The sequence below is a fragment of the Gallus gallus genome, chromosome 4, assembly GCF_016699485.2.
Source record: "Gallus gallus isolate bGalGal1 chromosome 4, bGalGal1.mat.broiler.GRCg7b, whole genome shotgun sequence".
NCBI lineage: Eukaryota > Metazoa > Chordata > Aves > Galliformes > Phasianidae > Gallus > Gallus gallus.
This window is the reverse complement of record NC_052535.1, coordinates 29,452,257-29,473,506: the sequence shown is the minus strand read 5'-3', so window position 1 is coordinate 29,473,506 and position 21,250 is coordinate 29,452,257. Positions and strand designations below refer to the sequence as shown.

General features: G+C 43.0%; 1 protein-coding gene across 1 annotated transcript in view; it reads left to right on the top strand.

Annotated features, from left to right (window-relative positions):
- The first annotated feature begins 486 nt into the window (after positions 1-486).
- Positions 487-21,250, top strand: part of RNF150 (ring finger protein 150) — a 120,215-nt gene continuing 99,451 nt past the window's right edge. Inside the window, exon 1 of the mRNA XM_003641153.6 lies at positions 487-954. Within this exon, the coding sequence (XP_003641201.2) occupies positions 489-954 (466 nt within the window). The 5' untranslated portion in view covers positions 487-488. The remainder of the gene's footprint in view (positions 955-21,250) is intronic.

The following is a 21,250-nucleotide window of genomic DNA, read 5'->3' as shown; positions in this document are numbered from 1 at the left end:
GCCGGCAGGTGCCGCTCCCGCGCCGCTCCCGCGGTCCCCGGCGCCCCGTACCGCGGGGAGCGCGGCCGCGCCGGGCGTCCGCAGGGGCCGGGCTCGGAGCGGGCGCGGCGCCGCGTGCGCGTGTGGAAATCCCCCCCCTCCCCCGCGCCTTCCCCGCCCGGCGGGCGGCCGGGCTGCCAGCAGCGGGGGAGGCAGCCGTGCGGGCAGGGCGAGCGAGGGGAGGGGGGCAGGAGGAAGCGAGCCGGATCGGGGGGGGGTTGGGGGGGGGCGGGGAGGCCGGCGGGCGGGGACGGGGCCAGCCCGAGGAAATCAAACGGCCCCGACATGAATTAGGCGGCGGGCTGCAGAGGGGAGGGCCCCCTCGCCCGCCCTTCCCGCACGGCGCCCGGCGGGAGCAGCGCCGCCCCGCACGGAGCCGGCGGTCGGGGCACACACGCACACGCGGCGCAGGCGGGCGGCGGGGGCGGGCCGGCCGGGGGGGCCGGCAGATGAAGATGGCAATGTCTGTGATCCAAGCGTGCCGCAGCCTGGCTCTCTCAACATGGCTGCTGTCCTTTTGTTTCGTGCATCTGCTGTGCCTGGACTTCACCGTGGCCGAGAAGGAGGAGTGGTACACGGCCTTCGTCAACATCACCTACGCCGACCCGGCGGGCGGCGGCGCCGAGCTCCGCAGCGAGAAGAGCGAGTGCGGGCGCTACGGCGACCAGTCGCCCAAGCAGGACGCCCGCGGGCAGGTGGCCCTCTCCGCCTCGCCCGCCGACCGCTACGCCTGCGACCCCGGCACCCGCTTCAACGCCCCGGCGCCGGGCAAGAGCTGGGTGGCCCTCATCCCGCGGGGCAACTGCACCTACAAGGACAAGATCCGCCACGCCGCCGCTCAGAACGCCTCCGCCGTCGTCATTTACAACGTGGGCTCCAGCAACGCCAACGAGACCGTCACCATGCCCTACGCAGGTGAGCTGCCCTGCCCCCTCTCTCCTCGTGGGCGCACCCCGAGGGCCGGGCCCCGCTTCTCCCCGGCGGTGTGCGCTCCGGTGCCAAAAAGTTTGGGAGATGCCAAGTTTGGGGTAGTCGGAGGAACGGATGGACCTCGAGTCCGCTGGGGAGCACCGGCGCTTTGTTGTGGCCCCGGTGAGGATCCTCCGTCAGGTGCCGTGCCGAAGCGGGGGTGATTGAGACCTTCCGGAGAGGAGCAGAGTGTCTGTGGTATACACTTATCAGGGGAACGCGGTGACCGCTGTCTTGTCTGTGATAATGTAAAAGCCGAGGGATCAGACAGGAGTGCTGAGTATCTGATTCGGTGAGAACGTGTGACGTTTTGTCCGTTTTTGACATCTGTGGGGCTTCACTCTCCAGGAGAAGCCTCAGATGGAGCTTCTGTTTGCAGTGCCAGCACATGGCTGCTTGGCTCCAAAAGCTCTTGTTGCCTAACGGAGCAGCAGTCCATTTGTCAGGAACAGCACAAACCTCTGGTTATTCCCACAAACAACCTCGCTGTGTTTATAACTATGTTTGATCTGGGGAAAGAAAAAAAAAAGAAAGAGTTTTTAAAACGGCTCAGCAGACTTCTATTTAGGGGCAGCGTTTTCTGCCAGGAGTCACTGCTCTTTTATACCACCGGCTTGTTCTGCGGGGACTAAAATGCCACCTATTATGAAATCGGTGTGTGTTTTGCATCCAGTAACTAATCATGCCCAGCTGTTTCATACCAGTCGAATCTTAGCGGAGTTGTGGGTAAACTGAAACACAGAAAGGCTGCAAAACAGGATATTACTCTAATGAGATTTTCAAGTCCCTCATTAAAGTAGCCAGCACGGGTGTGTTGAAAAACAATTTGTTGCCTTGCGAGTGTTATGTTAGTGCCCATGCAAAAGTGGTGCTTTTGGAACCCCTCGTGTGCCACCTCCTTAGGAGATTAGTTGGGCACGTTTGTGTTTCTTTGATGGAGTGTGCAGAAGATTTTCATTCTTAGTTTCCATTGGTTTTGTAACACAAGAAACTCTTAACCACCTGAGCTTCTTACAGCTGTGCTTCGTGAACTGCACGTAGTTTAGTAGCTGTCCAGATGATACTCCTTTGTACAGTGTGTATGACAGATTATTTACTAAGCAGTATAACAGAGTAGGACCTTGGCATGCTTACGCACCCTTCAGGTAAATCTCAGGCTGTTTTGAAACTTAAAATGTATTGCTTGTGTATGTCCAGTAAGTTTCTCTAAGACTGCCGACATGTTGGATCAATTAATGGTTTGCCTGTTTTTAAGGCATGCACTAAGCTGTTTTTCCACACAAATGGTGTTTTATTAAGGAACAGTGGGAGTAAAAATGTCTAACCTTTTAAAATGGTAGAGCTTTTGTTTATTTTAAAGTCGAAAATGAAGTAAGCAAGGGATCTCTTATTGAAAGCAGCCTCTGCTTTCAAAAATCCAACCACTGTTATCGCTTATCTTGGGGGCAGCTTCTTTGATATCATATGACCATTTGCAGCTTATTCTAAGAGTCATTTTTTGAGCATGCACAGCTGTGGAGGCTGAAATGGGCACTGCAGAGTATGATGTAGACTTGTTGAACATGATCAGACTCAAGGGCTTTGCTGACTGTATGAGTCTGTCTTTGTTTTGAGGGTTCTTAGTCTCTGAAGTTGAAAAAGTGACTGCTGATTGTAACTCAGAGAAAACCTTCCCTCTGCATAGGGTAAAACTCAGTAATTTCAGAGCTAAAGGCTGCTGGAACAGAAGGAAGAATAATTATTCTGAAATTAGTATTGGACAAACTAGCAGAGATTCAGAGTTGAATTTGCTTTTACTCTTCCTTTTGTACCACCGTTACACTGGGGCAGAGTGAATGTATCGGCTGTATACAATTATCCCTCTGACTTGCAGCCTTTGCTGTTTGCTTGCTCCTAGCCTAAATGATAGTGCAAGATTCAAGGGAAGAATGAATCAGGTTCTTGGTTTCTGAGTTGAGCAGCATCTGCAGTGCTCTGCCCACGCCAAATTCTGGAGTGGGAAGAAGAAAATTCCATCCTGGAAAATACTTGGGGGGGTAGAGGGGGGGACGTGTGGGGTGTGTGTGAAATATGACCTAAAAAGCAATTTAGAAGTAAAAAGAAATATGTAAATCTTTTTTTTTTCCCCTCTTTTGTCCTTCTGCAGATTTATTTGAGGTTTCTTACGAGCTTTAATAAACTCCTATACAGAAAATGCTATATCCTGTTGAATAACAGTGTGGCTCCTGCCCTCATGAAAGAACTGCTGGTCCTCCTGGGACAGATGCCTCTTTTCCCTCGTGTACATCTTTCTTTTTTGTGTGCTTTCCTTTCCTTCTTTTACCGTCATATTCTGTTCTTGCGGTTCTGTTTCTCTCACTCCCACTCTTAATTCTTCAGATCTACTCCTATGCTTCACTCCCTCTCTCGACCATGTTAACCTGTTACTATTCTGTATCTCCTGCCAAAGATTAACTTCACTGCTGTTTTCAGTTACAGTGAATCTTTGCTAAAATGGTATATCCTGATCTTAAAGTCTGTAGGAAACTGCGACAAGGTACTTTTCAATTCAAAACGTTGTTGGTAGTTATCCCTTCACCCCAAGCCCTCCCACCCCCTCAAATGGACTCTAAGGTGGTATTGTTTGAAAGCCTGCTGTACACATCTTGGGATGCAGCTTTCCAGGATTTGTTCTGTGCACCAGATGGAACAAACCAAGTGTTCTATCCAGTTTATTCGCTGTGTTTAAAGCTTTTGCTTTCTTGGAGCCTCTTCTTGGGTCACTACTTGCACATTTGGAAGAATGAGGTAAAGTTGTGACATCTGTGTTCACGGGGGAAGCAGAGCTCTGTGATTCTTGTGCTAGAATGCACTTATCTTCTGTATCGTAATCTATAGCATTCATGAACTGGTATCTTTATAGGCTTGACATATGGTATAGGAGCTTGGAGTCCAACTGTGTTTGCTTTTTGACTAAGCAGGTTTTAACCAGAGGAGGCACAAAAACATCTATAATTTCTGCTTCAGATGCATTTTGTTTCTCCTATACCAATTTCTCTGATAACAGAGAGGTGATGTTCCTTTTCCTCCAGGAGAATAATCCGTAATGTCATCCAGGGCTCTGATTGGCATTTTTTCTTACTTGGAACAAATTAGCTGTTATGTAGGTTCGAGAAGTCTCTAGCAACTGGGTCTGCATTTAATAGCTTACTATTAACTGGAAATATTCTCACTACCTGTCTTAGCAGTTGTTTCCAAATATAATTCAAGATGGGAACTTCCTCTCTTCAGTTCTCATTCGCTGTTGAGGGATCCTAGCTTGACCATCCATGACATGGTGCTGGGATGGGATGTGGCTGTGTGACTGGTGCAGAATTCGTGTGTGGGTAAAAGTCAAATCTCTATTAATCAATGCCATACGTAACAATCAGGTTGAATTCTGGAGTGCATCAGAGCATCTCACAAAATTGATGGGGTTATTCTTTGAAGTGAATTGTATCCTAAGTACTTTGCACCACGAGCAGATGCGAGTCAGGCAGTTCTGTGTTCTCTCTCTTCTGCTTTTCCAGTGCATGCCATGGAAGTTTTTCCTTGTATGCTGCATGTATGACAGTCTGTTTTCAATGAGAGGCCGATGCCTAGCTGTTTTTTGTAATGGCATGTACATACTGGCAGCAACTGGCAGCTATATCTTTGAGGCATGAATCTCCTGTGTGGTCTGAGATGATTCTTACATCTTCCCTTCCTCTTTGGGCCTGAAGTGCAGCATGTGTGCACCAGATGGCATGAGGAAGGCATGGCTGTCCCAGTGCAAAACCAGGTGGATCCCTCCACACTGAGCCCTGCTTGATCCATGCCCATTCACTTCAGGAACAGTTTCCTTGCTTGTACTCCGAGTTTTATTCCCTGATCAATGAGTAGTTTTGCTTTTTACATATTTTGGGATGTGTTTTTAGTACTTCTGGGTTGGGACTCCTCCGTATGACTTGTACTGACGTGCAAATTAAATGCTGAAGTTGAAGATTTCTCTTTACAGACATTTTTCAATATTGTGAGTACCCCACTTGCTCCTTTACTAAAACAGTTGTTTTCTAAACTTTTGTTATGCTCTAATAAGAAAAATATGCTGATAGTGTTCACACTGAATTCATTTATGGATAAGTATGAATAAGGGTTAGAGATTTGAGGCTTCCTGGCCCTGCCATAATCTTCTTTTGCTCAGGCACACAGGATTTATCCCTAGTAGAACTGACTTAGTGGAGGAGGAAGATGCATCTCAGAGATGCACTGATGTCTATCAATCATAAAATCGGGGCATGGCTGAGGTGTGCTGGCAGCCATAGGAACAGAGAAGAGCACCTGGATCTGTCATGTAAGCCTGCCTTTCAACAGTTACTGTAAATCTGGTTCTTGATACTTATCAGAATCAGAGATTTATAACAGTGACTAGATTCAGCAGTAGTGCCAATGAGCTGTCCCATTGACTTTTGTCAGTGAGTCATACTTCTGCCTGCTAGTTCTGCTGTGGTTCAGTGCTGGACCAGTGCTGAATTTGGAGGAGCTCTTGGCGTTCTTGAGCGTAGAGAAGCCTCACAAAGAGATGCTGACAAATTAGAGGGCTGGACAGTCCCCAAGCTCATGAAGTTTAACAAGAGCTGATGCTGGATTCAAGCTCCTGGAATGGGGTAACTTTAGGTCTGCGTACAGACTGGAGGACAAGAGGCTTGAGAGCAGCCCTGTGGAAAGGGATCTGGGAGTTCTGGGTGATGACAAGTTGAAACATGAGTCAGCAGTGTGCTCTGGCAGACAAAAGGGCCAACCATAGCCTGGGATGTGTCAGGCCCAGCACTGCTGGCCAGTTGAGGAAAGGGACTCTCTTGCTCTTCTCTATACTGATGCGTTCTCACTTTGAGCACTGTGTGCAGGTTTGGGCTCCAGAGTGTAAGAAGAACATAAACCTACTGGAGGGCTATGAAGATGGTGGAGGATCTAACAGGCAAAGCATATGAGGAGTGGCTGAGGTCTCTTGGTTTGTTTTAGCCCAGAGAAGAGAAGAGAAGACTGGGGGGAGGCCTCATGGCAGGCTACATCTTCCTCATGAGGAGAGAGAAGGGGCAGGTGCTGACCTCTCTGATGGAAGTGACAGGATCCGAGGGAATGGCATCCATCTGTGTCAGGAGAGGGTCAGGTTGGGAGTTAGAAAGAGGTTCTTCATCAGAGAGTGGTCAGCCACTGGAACAGGCTCCCCGGGGCATTGCTCGTGGCCCCAAGCTGTTGGGATTCAAGGCACATTTGGGCAAATTACTCGGAAATATGGCTTAACTTTTAGGTGGTTCTGTGTAGAGTCAGGAGATGGACTTGATGATCCTTATGGGTCCCTTCCAACTTAGGGTATTCTGTGATTGTATTGCAGATTCTTCAGATATGTCAAGTGATGAGGGGCTCTATGCTTAGCTTGAAGTTCCAAAGGACAGATTTGAGGGGACTAGACAGAGACTAGGGCAACGAAATCATCTTAGCGTCTGTTACTCTGTGTGTTGAATTTTGCAAGTACTTTGAACCTTAATGCTAGCCTGTGTATCTCCCTCAGAGCCTGTTGCAGTTGGTGGAGAGACAGCAAGTCTGAGCCTGAGCTTTGGACACATAAGATACAGCTTTCTCTGCAAGTGTTGCAGTATTGATTCATAGAAGATTGCGTTGATCCTACCAACTTAATGATTGCCAAAGCAGTTAGATTTCTGCATGCCCTTTGGTTATCTGCAGCATTTGTTCACAGTGATTTTCATACAGTTGCTGTCTTCAGCTCTCTGCAGTGAAGTGACATGGCAAGAAGCAAATCTTTCTTAGGAATGAATCTATACCAGCATTGATTATAACTGCTCTTGTTAATCTGGAGCATCTCCTTTTGGTCTACTGTCCTTGGTTTTGATCTTGATAAAGTGATGATTTGTCGCGTTCATTAGGCATTTTGACTTTAAAATGGCACTCATTAAGTTGGGTTATTAGGATACCGTGGCAGTCTGTGGCTAGTGTGTTACCTCTGTTGAAGCTTGCTAATTCATGCCGATACATTCCTGTGCTGTCACCCTCCATGATACCTCATAGGGCGCGTGGCCACCTGGAGCAAACAGGGAGAGAAACCTACAGTTATTTCAGTGTTATCTCTTTAAGCGTGTCTTTTCCTGCTTGGAGAATCAAACAGTTTCTACCCTTCTCATGTAAGCAAGGGGCTGAAAGAACCCATTCTTTTGCCACAGTTAATTGATGGAACTCATAGTGCATTGTCATGTGAGATTGCTGAGTTTCAAGTGACCTCTGTCGTCTTGCACCACAAGCCAAGCTGATGAAGAGTCAGATCTCTATGAAGGGATAGCCCAATGATATCTCTGCTTCCCAATAACTTCTGCATAGCAAACCTGCACAGAAACAGCATTCATTTCGAGACAAGCCCCGCTTCTGCCCTTTCAGTTGCACTTGAGTGCTGGTCACTTGATGACTTCTTTGAAAAAGTGAGAAAACAATACAATCATTGACTCATAGAAATCAGATATGGAACGGTTCGAGTATTCCATGTAATCTGTCACGTTACTGATGCAGGACTGTAGTATTGCCATCTACTACTGACGCTGCGCTTTTTGCTTATTGTGTTGCTAAAGACGTCTTGGAATGCATCAGAACCAAATGCAGCTTATGTGAGCAGTTGTATAGTGCTGAGACAAGAAGTGAAATGTAGGCGGATATTAAATAGCAATACTGTATTTTGCAATAATATTTCATCCTTGTTCCTGATGTGACTTCTTGGAAGTTGAGGCATAGCAGCTATGGGGTAAGGTTTAGAGCCAACTTTAACCATTGTCCAGCACAGCTTCAGGGGAGTACCTGGCAATGGTATCAGGAAAGAGGAGATGAGATATTTTGTAACTGGTTATGTCCAGACAGGCTTACTCTGCTGTGTTTTGATTGCACAGTGGGATGCAACTCAGAATTTCACTAGTGCCCAATTGTCTCCTCATTTTGTAGAACCGTAGAATCATTTGAGTTGGAAGAGACCCTTAAAGGCCATCTAGTCCCATTCCCCTGCAAGGAACCGGGGCACCTACAGCTCTATGTCAAGTTGCCCAGAGCCATCTCTGGGGATGGGATATCCACCACTCCTCTGGCCAACACGTTCCAGTGCTTCACTCTGCCTATTGTAAAAAAACAAAGAAAGAAACAAACAAAATCTTATATCCAACCCGAATCTCCCCTGTTTTAGTTCAAAACCGTTTCCCGTTGGTCTATCACAACAAACCCTACCGAAGAGTCTTTTCCCTTCTTTCTTATAGTCCCCTTTAGATACTGACAGGCCGCTATCGGGTCACCTTGCAGCCTTCTCTTCCCCAGGCTGAACAGCCCCAGCTCTCTCAGTCTGTCCTCACAGGGGAAGGTGTTCCATCCCTTGAATCATTTTTGTGTCCCTCCTCTGGACGCACTCCTACAGGTCCACATCTCTCCTGTACTGAAAGCTCAAAAATCACTGACTTAGGTGAGCTCACCATCCTGGTAGAAATAATAGCTTTCAGTTCAAAAATGGATATGCGGAAACACCTCTTCTCACACCTGTTCCAGTAGGCTGAGAAAGGTTGTGAAGATTAGTTTGCCTGTGAAACAGTAACACTGTGCAGCTGTGCATTTATTTATTTATTTACAAGAGAAGCTTAACAAGGGCATTATTTGTATTTTGGCTCCTCTTCAGGAAACCACTTGGGATAAACCTTAGAAAACTGAAGAGAACTGGAGGAGGGGATGGAAAGATTAGCCTGTTAGTTTAACTCCTGTTTTACGTGGAAATACGAAAAGCTGGCATCATTGCTACTTAAAGACAAAGTAGCTTTTTCAAATAATTGTTCCTAATCCTTCTCGAGAGTGGCTAATAAATAACATCACTAAAATGAAGAGCCTGTTCATTTACTTCTGACAATATAATCACAGTGATATTCAATTACACTGCTAGACCTAAGAGCCTGTCAGAGTTTTGATCTCAAATTTGATGCTTAGCTGTGTTTGTGTATGTGATATTCCCAGTTGTAAACTGGAAAGGTTTACAAAACCCATTTGTTTAAACTTTAAAAACAAACAAACAAACAATTTTCAGCTTGAGATGAAATTGAAGGAAAAAATATTTGTCCTTGTAATTCCCAAATCATGGAAACGTTACTTCTAACCACGTAACTCCATACAGTCGTGGTTTGATTAGATCTTGCATGCTTCTTGAACGTGGAGAGAAGGATTCCATCTGCACAGGAATACAGTTCCTACAAGAAAACGCAGAATAAGGTTAGTTGGTGAGTACTCCGTTGTGTTACACGCTTAATGAGACATAGCTTTTAACAAGGCATTTATAATCAACCGTATCTTGAAGCTTCTATCATGAGAGAGGACCCCTGGCACTGGGTACCATGTCAGTTTGCAGTCTGAGACCATATAGCCAGTGAATTCAGACTGAGGATCGAGCATAGAGACAACATGGCTTAGCATGGCAGGCAGTGGTACCAGTACTCCATAAGAGAGCAGTTCTCTGTATCCTTTTCTACCGAATCACCTCCCTGCTGCTGATGTATTTGTCTGAGAACCGTCATCTTTTCTCCCTGAACAAAGGCTTAATGGTACAAGATACTATTTTTCCTCATAAGTTGTTTCATAGCTTTGGTCTTCCTCCCTTTTAATATGCTCACTGATTTGCCTTTTACTGTTCACGTCTCTCCTAAAAAAGCACCTCATTATTTTATTATTTTATTTTTTTGCAAGTCATTATATTAATATCTCACCAGATAATGCTGTATTTTAAGGGGAATTAGGTATCACATCAATCTGCAGCTTCCATCTTTTATAACTCACACATCATTAAGCCATGCGCTTTTATTTACTGCTTGATCTTTCAGCCCTAGCAAAAATATGCACTTCCAGCACAGTGACTGCTGTATTGTATTCTCTGTGCTTGGTATTACACAACAGCACTGAGACTGAGCTTGAGAGCCTGGCGGATGTATGTTAACTGAAGATGAATCCACGTCTCACCTCGAGATTACTGTAAAGGATATAGACATCAGTTTAGTAAGCATTGTGGTGTTGTGGGTCGCAGTACAATAAGATTTATGGGTCTGTTCATTCTTTGAAATTGGTATGTGGAGCTCTTCAGCTTTTGCACCTAGTTGTTACTGTCAAATAGCAGAGTGATTCCAGAGCCTCGTGATCAAAGCACTGTGTCTAACAAGCCTCGCTATGGAAGATGCCGTGGATTTTCCACTTATGCAAGAGCTCTGTATCAGTATCTGATAAGGATCACTATGGTTTTACATCCTGCAAATCTGGCTAAAATGATAGTGTTCCATTTCAGTCTTTTCTATTAAAAGATGGAAATGTATTTCTGCTTTTCCTTTGGCCTGTCAGCAATCTCTGTCTTAGAGAACATTAAGTCTTCCCCCATGTTTCTGGGGCATGTATATGTTTGTACTCCAAAATATTTATATATATTTATAAATATTTATATATTTATATATAAAAATATATATATTATACTCCAACATATATATATATATATATATTTCAAACAGAACTGTCTGAGGCTGTAGTCTCATTCATGATTGCTACTTATACTTGTACGGGATGTGCTTTTTTCCCTCTTGTGCCTTTCTAAGCTCTTACAATGCGTTTGCTGTCTCCTAATTTTACCTGCCAGCATCGCGTTGAGTGAGGCAGCTTTTGCAAGATTGTGTAATCTCTGTGCCAGGTCTCTTATCGTTCTTTGTGTGTCCATGTGTTAAAAGCACCATCTGGCTGTCCCTGAAATCCGTACCTTTACTAATACTATTTCAAGGCTCTTCACTCCGGAATTTGAGGAGCTGAGTGAAATCCCTTATGTCTACATATAATATTGTCTTTGAAGTCTTTCTCACTTGCCTTATTTTTCCTTCAGTCCTCTTCATTTTTTTGCTTTGTTTTTGTATGATTTCTTTAACTTCCTCAGTTCCAACAAATCTTTCCTTTTGTCTACTCAATTATTTTTTCTATCTTTCTTTTTCTTCTTCCTATATATATACGTATGTGTATGTGTATATATGTATGTATATATATTTAATTAACTTTTACTACCCTACCTCTTTACCTTCCTCCCAGTCCCCCCCCCCACCCCGCCGGGTTGACACAAATAGCCAAAGGCTGTAAAGGAAAGCAGAGCAGGATTATGTGCTTTCAGTTGCTTCTGCTTTGCAGCTGGTCCCGGGTTTAAAGAGTGACTGCATCCTGCTTGCTGTCTGCTGCTCAGGGTCGGCTGGAGGAGTGGGACACCAGCAGTCAGAAGTGTGGCAGTGCCGTTTATCAATGGAAAGCTGCCAAGAAGACAGCACGTTTGCTATGTGTGCAATGGCTTTGTGCTGAACACTCCTAAGTCTTTTTCATGAACTATTAAAAGACTGAATTATCATCCCCTCCACGTAAGAAGCAGTTCCTGCTCTTTCTTGTTTTTGCAGAGAATATTAAGTTTCTCTTGCTGGGTGCTAGAAAAACTGACCAGGGTTTTTTCTTCCATCAGAATGTTTTTACCTTAGGAGTTAAACGGACTTTCAACAAAAAAATGTTTAGGAAAATTTTTGCTCTCCCGAAAAGATCTTAAAATTCTAAGTTTAAAGAAAGGTTTCATTTTAGTAAATATTTGCTTTCTTAGGATTTCAGGTTTGGAGACCCGAAACCCAAACCAGTTGGGTTTGGATACATTACATTTTAATCTGCTTCTAAAGCTGTAGACACTACTTCCTCTCTGGAGCACAGACCTTACTTCTTCCCAACTCAAATATTACACTTCTTTCAAATCAGTACATGAATTTTATTAGAAGAAGTGTTATAAGAAGTTGAACTCACTTTTGTGAAGGTGAATTTCTCTTCCATGTGACGCAATGCCAACGGCTTGGTCTTCCCACAGAGCAGTCCGTAAGCTATAATACCTTTGGCCCCTTCTCTCTGTGTGTATATCCTTACCAGCAGGTTAGGCACAGTTTTAACACTGTGTCTAGATAACACATGGCAACTGTACTTGATATAAGGTATGGCATGTCTTCTTAGACAAAAACGTCCCAAGGATTGGTAGTTGTCAATGGAAGTTAGACAGTTTCAGGTTTGTGGTTAAGATGCAGTTTCTTAAGTGGTTATCCAGACAACCAAGTTTTGTTTGTTTGTTTTAAAAAGACTTGATGTTATTTGAATGGCCTTGAATAGCTCTCTGTCAGTCACGTACTGAAAACTTCAGCCCATCCAGTGGGAAATTGAGGCAGTGTGTGTATAAGAAAGGTTAGAGAAGGTGGTCGTGGTAGTCTCTCAGCTTTAGGGACTGTACCTGTCTGGAACTACCACCCAACGCTTCTCCATGCTTGGGGAATGTCATGGCAAATGCTCTGTAGAAGTTCTTCATGGGCAGAGAGAAACTCTATGGCCTGAAGCACCTGTTCTTGAAGATGGGTTCTATGTTGGGCATGTCGTTTGTCACCATGAAATAAGTGGGTGGCACCGGTTAACCAATGTCAGCTTGTTGTTTCTTTGTGGTTGCTACTTACAGAGGAAGAAACTGCAAGAAAAGACACCTGGAAGGCAAAATACATTCTGAGCCACTAATATTTTTGCTGTCTGGATACCCAACAAATACAGAGAATTGCCTATAAGCCTCCACAAAACAAGTGTTCACCGGAGCAGCTATGGAAGATGCTGTCTCACATGGTAAAATAAGTTAAAAGCCTCTCTCTTCCAAAACGTCTTTTTAAATGCTGAATGTCAGCACGAGGGAATATTGCAATTAAATGCAATCAAGAGTGAGCTGGAGAAAGCCAGCAAACAGCTTAACTGTATGGGAAAGTAAGGAGCTACACCAAAGGCAGGCAGGATCCCCCAGCGCTTATTGATTCTTCCGGGAACTCATGGATCATTTTCACTCCCCTGTCCTGTTAACTCCTGCTTAAGAAACCACATGAGGAAATAATTCTGTTTCTCTTTTCTTTTTCTGTGGAGATGTTATCTTTCCTTTATCCTTGTATGTCCTGGACAACCTTTTTGTTGGACTATTCTTAGGAGAAAAAAAATGTGACTGTATAATATATATATTTTTTTTCTGAATGTATAGTTTCTAATGGATGGGAGTTCAAGAAAATGCTTGGTAATGGAGAATTGATATTATCTAGTTTAAGCATGCATGACCTTTCAGTTTTTTCCCCAGTAATTAAGGGTTTCATTCCCATTAGCTGCTTTATACAGCCATCTTTCTGCTAGTAGGCTTATAAAAAATTGGGAAGCATGCATTGTATTTTTAGAATATGGTTTATTTTAAATTATTTCTTATTTAACATGTGGAATCTTTGTTCTCAAGCAATACTGCGCTGAGTCAGCACATTGGCTGCTGTTGGTCTTTTCTGGTCGGTTTGTGTTCGTAGTCCAGAAATATTTTTCACCAGTTGAAAGATAACCACTAGTTTTATCACAAAGCTGTTGGCTTTGGCATTCACTAGCCAGCTTCATGTCTGGATTAGTCTGCAGACCAGGAGCTACAGTAAAACAATATATATGTATATATGTAAAACAATAGACTTTGGCAGTAGCGTTAGAAGGGAGAAAGGTGCAACTGTGACAGCCTCTAGAATATCTTATTCATAAATTTGATTGATACTTAACAGTCGCTTCTCACTTTGTTAAGGTGGCAATTTTGTTGTCATGCCAACAATAAAGTAATTTGGAAAGTGCTTCATGTCCCAGTTGAGGACGAGGTTTACGTAAATGCTCGTCACTAAGCTTGCATTTAGTTCTTGCTAAGAACACGCTGGAAGTTGAGCACCTTGAATAAACATGGTTGAAAGTGGTTTTATGGGAAAGTGTTGTCTATGGAAGAGGAATAAATGCCTGATGTAGCTCGGAGATTTATTACTAAGAATGTTACCATGGCAATCCTGTGGGATCTTAGGGCCTCCTGTAACACTGTGTGCTGTGTATAGTCAATGTCCTTAAAACAGCAAAATGTTTTTATTTATAATATGGATGAGGGGCGGTCTAAAAGTAAGACCTCTCATTTTATTATCTTGGTCCACAATGTCTGATGTGGAAGTGCATATGAAGCAAAAATGTGTAACTGAATTCCTGCATGTGGAAAGAATGGCACCCACTGGCATTCATTGGCACTCGCTGAACATTGATGGAGACCAAGCAGTGGATGTGAGCACAGTGAGGTGGTGGGTGGTGCGCTTCAGCAGTGGTGGCAACAAGAGTGGGTCAACTCCACTGGTGCAGATTTTTATGAGCATGACATGCAGGCTCTTGTTCGTTGCTGGTGAAAATGCGTAGCTAATGGGGATGGCTGTGTTGAAAAATAGTGTTTTGTAGCTGAGAATTTGCTCTATTGAGGCGTGTTGTGCTTTTTGTAGCTGATGTAGTTTCCGTGGAAATAAATGGGAGGCATTACTTCCTGAGCAACCTATATTTATATGAAATATATATTAAGCAGGTGCTTTATAAACTTCTATTTCATTATGTGTTTTAATTATTTTACATTTCTCCACATGAACTGGCTGCTGTTCTCTGGGCTATCAGATGTGGCTGCATCACCATGTGAAGGAAAGATGGCTCTGCAGCTTTCAGTGATCTGCCTCCCTTCTGACTGAGGAAGAGATGACCACCCAAATGCTCAAAAACTCAGACCCTGTCTCTTCTTACCTGTGTTTTATTTGCTGTCTGTTACCAGTTCATGCAGTTGTCAGAAGTGTGGACAGCTTGTTAGTTAATTGCGGATCGCTTAGAGATGGATATCAACCAATCAATTGTACTGGCTAACTAGTAAGAGAAGTTCATTTAGTTTGGAATAGCCCCACAATATTTCTTGCTAATCAGGGAGTTCCTAATTTGGAAATACATGCATATCTAAGGCTTTTCAGATGCACTGCAGCTTCATACCTTAAACTCATTCCAGTTAGGCAATAATTACTGTAATGTTTTGCAGATTTGTTTCCAGTAGATAAAATTTTTCATCCTCCCTTGTGGCCTTATCAGTTTGTCAGCTTTATTTTGTTTTGAGAAACTCAGGAGAAGTTTCCTCATGTTCCAGATGGTATGTGCCAATTTTGAACAGCACTTGCAGCAACTCAGATAATTGTTTGGAATATGTTGAGAGGACAGGAAACTGTAACTGAGGAAAGCCAAAGTGTAAAATTATTGGATATTCTTCTATGATGTATTCTTAACAAGTTAACTGTGATATTTAGTTACAGAGACCTGTCTGGAAATAATGAAATACTTAATCATAGAATCTTAGAATCACGGAATGGCCTGGATTGAAAAGGACCACAATGATCATGGAGTTTCAACCCCCCTGCTATGCGTAGGGTCGCCAACCACCAGACCAGGCTGCCCAGAGCCACATCCAGCCTGGCCTTCAGTGCCTCCAGGGATGGGGCATCCACAACCTCCTTGGGCAACCTGTTCCAGTGCGTCACCACCCTCTGTGTGAAAAACTTCCTCCTAAAATTCCTATTAATTCTTAATAATCTTTAAGTAAGTAAAGGTGCTCCAAGGCAACCATGTTAATGTCACAGTAAGACTTGCCAGACAGTCACGTATAGTGTGCAAATATTAACAAATGCCAGAGGTGACTCAGTAGTGTCTTCCATGCTCTGCGAATCTGCATTCATCACCACAAGCCTCAAAGATCCTCTTGCATCAGTGGGATTGGAGGTGATTTTATCTGTCTGCACGTTTTATGCTTCTCACTGGCCTAGGCCTTGGTTTAGCTTCTCATTCATATTCTTGTCTAATACAACAGAATTGGAATCCATCCATCAATCAAAGAATTACTGCAGGCTTGGTTAGTTAGAAAATAAGCTTGATGTTCATACTCTTATCCAACAGTCATACCCACCTGGTGGCACAGGCAGATTTTTCAGGATCTGAGAGTGTGTTAGGTAGTCAAGTGTACAATATTCAGTTGGCTTAAATATATATATCCATCTTTAATAATGGTAATGTCCCTACCGCTAAAAGGAATAATATACACAGCATTTAAGTATACTCAGACGATAACAATGAAGAGATGGTCCTTTTTTTTTCTATTATTTTTTTTTTCTTGGCAGAAAGATGTTACACTGTGCAGACTTGGTGTCACAGACATTGCAAGAATGTATGAAGTTTATAGCTTTTCTTTCACTACTTTGAAGATGCACACAGGCGCCTTAGCTGAAAAATAGTTGCAGGAAGTTCTCAGGGAAAAGAAATTCTCCACCATCAATATGAAGGTCTCTGTAGCTTTTAGCTGGGGGTATTGGGATTAGACTGGGCTTTAAACTGCATTTTCACAGGCCATATTTTCTGTATGCAAACTTCTTTGGGGCCGGCTCATATGTAGATGTCTGAACTCATAGGTTACTACTATCACTTTAAAAATCTCCAACGTCCTCATTCCACTTTATTACTTTTTTTTTTACCTCTATGAAGAGAAAATCAATAGCCATTCTGTAAAATTCCAACCCCTTTCCTTTTGAAAAAAGTTACCTTGTGTTTGCTGATATACAGCGATGCACTTACCTATGCCATTAATTTGTAACCTCTTCTTCTGAAATCCTAACCCTGCTGAAGTCAGTGCCAGAACTTGCTAAGGATTTCATTGCTAAGCAGTTAAAGCAAGAAAATAAATACCTGAACTCATTATATATCTGCTGCTGCTCCCATAGTATCCAACACATTGTTGTCAAGCATGGAAAAGCTCCTATTCATCGCAACCCAACTTAAATAATGTCAGTCTTTCAGCAGCAGTCTGAGTTAGGTATAGGCATTCTGCAGGTCATATGAACTGCACGTATCAATCAGATTCAAGTAACCAACAAACAATACTGGGGCTTCATTAAGGTTGCTTTGTAATTGAGTAAAATTGCAGACCAGGCTGTGAGTGCCTTGAGGCTGTAAGTATTAACTTGCATGAGTTCTCCAGCTTGTTTAATAAAAGATCCGGCTGGCCTCCAGTGGTAATATAAATGTTCTAGCCATTGTCACATTTATTTATTTCTGCTATAGGTAGAGGTTAATTTTCTTACTTTCTGAAGTGCTTGGGAATATCTTGCATCTATTTCTGAGAGTGGATTTCAAAAGAATTTTTTCTGAAACCTACTGCCAGCTGAAATTGAGTTATTGCAAGGCCTAACGACTTCTGCATGAAATTAAAGGAATCAAGGGAGGATGTATGTGTGTATGTTACAGCTGTGTTGCAGAAGGAGGCCAAGAGTCTTGGGTTTGCAAGATTCTGATGCCTGCTAGTTCATCTCCAAGAGGAGGGATCAGCTGAGCTCACAACAGCTGCAGAAGATGTTACTGCCTGCCAAAAACCATAGTTCAGATTAAAGCTTCTGAGTCTCAGGCAGTACTAGCTGGACACACTGCAAAAAGATCTGTTGTGTATTCGGAGGGTAAGTATACAGTTTTCACAACTTTCTTCACTAACTGGTATTCTCGGAAGGGACGGCAGTGGGGACAGCCTTGTCATGGGAGGAATGCTTCAGTCATTGTTAGCTTGTTAGGAGAATGCTTAAATTTAGTATTTACAATCTCCAAGGAAGGAGCAGAATCTACATTTTTATACCATCCATTTGTGTGCCAAATAAATGTGGACATTTGTCACAGAAATTCAGAAACACCGTATCCTTGTGAAGAGTAACGGAGATCATTCCTTACCTGTTTCCAACCTGGCCAAGTTAAGATGGCATTTAATGCAGGATTAACCTGTTCCAAACACAGAATCCATAGGCTCACAGAATGGCTTGGGTTGGACAGGACCTTAAAGACCATCCAGTTCCAAACTCCTGCTATGGGACCTCCAGGGGTTGGGCACCCACTGCTTCTGTGGGCAGCCATTGCCTCTACCTCACCACCCTCTGAAAAATTTCCTCTTCATCTCTAACTCCCCTCTTTTAGCTTAAAGCCATTACCCCTTTTCCTATCGCTGTGCTCCTCCTGAACTTTCCTGTAGGGCGCCTTTGAAAAGAGGAAGAGTGCTATGAGATTTCCCTGGAGCCTTCTTCAGGCTGAACAAGCCCAGCTTCCTCAGCCTGTCTGCACAGAGGAGGTGCTGCAGCCCTCTGGTCGTCTTGGTTGTCCTCCTCTGGGCCTGCTCCATACATCTATATCCGTCATATTGGAGGGCCCGGAGCTGAGCATGGTACTCCAGGGGACAGAATCATGAGAGCGGAGTAGAGAAGGAGAGAATCACCTCTCTCAACTGCTATAGGTTAGGATTAGATAAACTGTGAAATCTTGGAATATGTGCTTGGTTTGTTGGTGACTTTTTTTCTTTCCTCTTAATTTTCCTGGAAATACAGTTCAGTCAAAGAGACTACAATGCCTGCATTGTATGGCAATATGGCAACTGCACGGCAATTTCAGTGCCTTTGTTCTAGTATGCAGATTGTGTTTTGAGTGATGCTGATCTGTTTTGAGAGCCTGTGGGTTTTTCAAAACCGCTGTTATGTTAATTTCCTTTGGCTCCTATAACATGCTTCAGATCACTTTCTCTTTCCAGGGTCTGATGACAAAATATTGAATGGTGTGATTTGTACTGCAGATGGTTTATTTTCAGTCTTTGCTACCTTTTGATTTTGGAAATTTGCAGCTGTTTGGCCCCTTTGCACATTTTCAGTGTGGGTTATGGTGAATCTCAGCTAACAGAGGTGAGAAATAGGAAATCTCAGTTCATACAGGAATTTTGCCTTTTGATCTCCTTGATCCCATCAATTATAGGACACCGAATGCAGACAGAAATGTACAATGCACAGCTATGCCTAAGAGAAATGCTACAATTACATAAAAGTATTAGAAATCAAAGGAGAGATCCTGACAGGTGATTCAGCATAGAAATAACAGCATAGCTGAAGTTCACGATTTCAGCTGGTAGTTCTGATCAGCTGGTACTTGAACACTGAGTCATCCAAGGTATAGAAGCTAAAAGAAGAGTGAGGGAGCATAAGCTGTCATGTAACCAGGGTAAATGGTATTACTCTCCCTTCAAGTCCTCTTTGCAGCTAAAATTGGCCAAAAATAAACCTTGGGCTCACCTGTATAACTTAAATATATCTCCTCCACATCTTCAAGTGAATCTGCATAGTAATATTTTCAAAATGTGGTGCAAGATTTGGTTTCTGAATATCATAGATCTGAAGTGTTTCATATCAAATTCTTCTTTCCAAGTCATTTAAAGAGTTATGAAATGCACACTCAATCTAGAATTCTAAAGTGGAATTTTTGGCTCTGCTGCATCTTCAGATAATCAGATTTCAGTAGAGGCATTTATCTTATCTGTTATACATAGATGCACCGCGGAGAACCCTTACAATCAGCAGGTACTGCAAAGAGATCTGCGCTGGCATTTGAGAATTAAAAATGAGGGATCTAATTAGCGATGTGCTGTGATATCAGCATTATGCTAAGTGCAGATGTTTTCATCATCCTCAAAGCTCGCCTAAATCTCACAGAGAAATGGTGGGAAGCGTATAATGAACCGTGTAAAGACATCAGTCACAGTTGTACAAAATGTAACGTGGGCAAAAATGTACTGTTCTGTGAAGCCTGTAAATGTTGAGAGGTGACTGACAAACGCTTTGTTTTTAGGAATAGGAGCACCTGCATCGCGCTCTGAAGAGAGCATTTCAGTAGAGCGTCATGAATTTGCCTGAGAAGTATGCGTTAAGAGGAATTTATTTCTGACTCAGTAGTCAGAAGCAAAGTCTGTATTGCCGTGTTCCTATAAAAGGAACAGTACAGAAGAAGGACTCTGCTTGCTTAAAACAGTTTTGGATTCATTGAAGCATGTAACTTCCATTTAGGCTTCTAAAAACAATTTTGGGGGAGTCAATAGCACAAATCCTTTATCCATACATGCAGATGTGAATGTAAGTCTAGGTGTTTGTGCAGATTTATCTATAAAGTTAGTAGCTTCTTTGAGGGAGATTGGCTACAGTAGGTTATGCTCACTTAGATTCCAGTCTTGACCTCACAGATGAACCAAGTTATGTAGATATCCAATGTAGTTATTTTGCCAGTGAATAGCCTACATAGATGGAACAGACCCTCTTGCACGTCCACATAGGATAGTACTCTTGCTGGTTGCTTTGAGGTTCATTTTAACTGCAGTTATGTAGAACGTGGGGGAGGAGTGGGAAATATAGCTATTTTAATTTAATGGGCAGTTTTCTGAAAGCTACTTTTCTATGCTCTTTTCTGGTCTTGGGGGCAGGGAGAGGACAGGGAAGAAAAAACCCATTTTAATCAGTTCTAGTCCTTAACCTTTAAGGTGTTAGAATTTAAATACAATACGTTATACAGTCAGCAGCGCTACCCAGACCTGCAGCTTGTAGATATGTAACAAGTGGGGACAGGAATTTGCCTTCTATTAGCATTTCAGAGTACTAGAAGGACGAGACTCCATCTGGGGATGAGTTCTTAGTAGTTTCTATACAAAAATAGTACAAAAATGAAACAAATATTGGTTCCCGTATTGTTCCAACTGCTTGATAAGAAATGAGTCAGAGTGGTCTCTGTGTTCTTCTCCATCTGGATATATGTATTCCATGACAAAACTCAGGTCTAAAATGTAAAAATTCTTTTCAAGTGTTTTTTTAGCTTCTCAACTCAAAATAAGAGGTTTTTGGTAGGAAAGCGATAGAGGTTTGTTCTATGATCTCAGGCCCTCGTGCTGACAATACCCATGTGGGCAAGTACCTCATGTACATAATGAACTTGCTTGATCTATTTATACTTTCATTCAGCGCATGTTTGTACCCAGATGGTGCTCCTAAAATTTCAGTGGGCTATGTGTATGAGCAGCAGTTCATACTACCATTACATATCACAATGTAGGACAAGAATCCAGGTAGCAAACAAATGAACTTAATTAAATAGGCATCTGTAATTAGTTAATGCGGTACACATCGATTTTTTACTGGTGTCTCTCTGCAAGAAGAATCTGTAACTGATATAACTTGAAAAAACAAATTCCATTTTTGAAATTTTGGTCATCTTTTTCTTTTTTCTTTTTTTTTTTTTTACAAGGAAAGATAGATAACATCAAATGTTAAGACTGGAGAAATAGATTAAAAGGGCAGAATCATAGAATCATAGAATGGCATGGGTTGAAAAGGACCACGATGATGATGGAGTTTCAACCCCCCTGCTATGCGCAGGGTCGCCAACCACCAGACCAGGCTGCCCAGAGCCACATCCA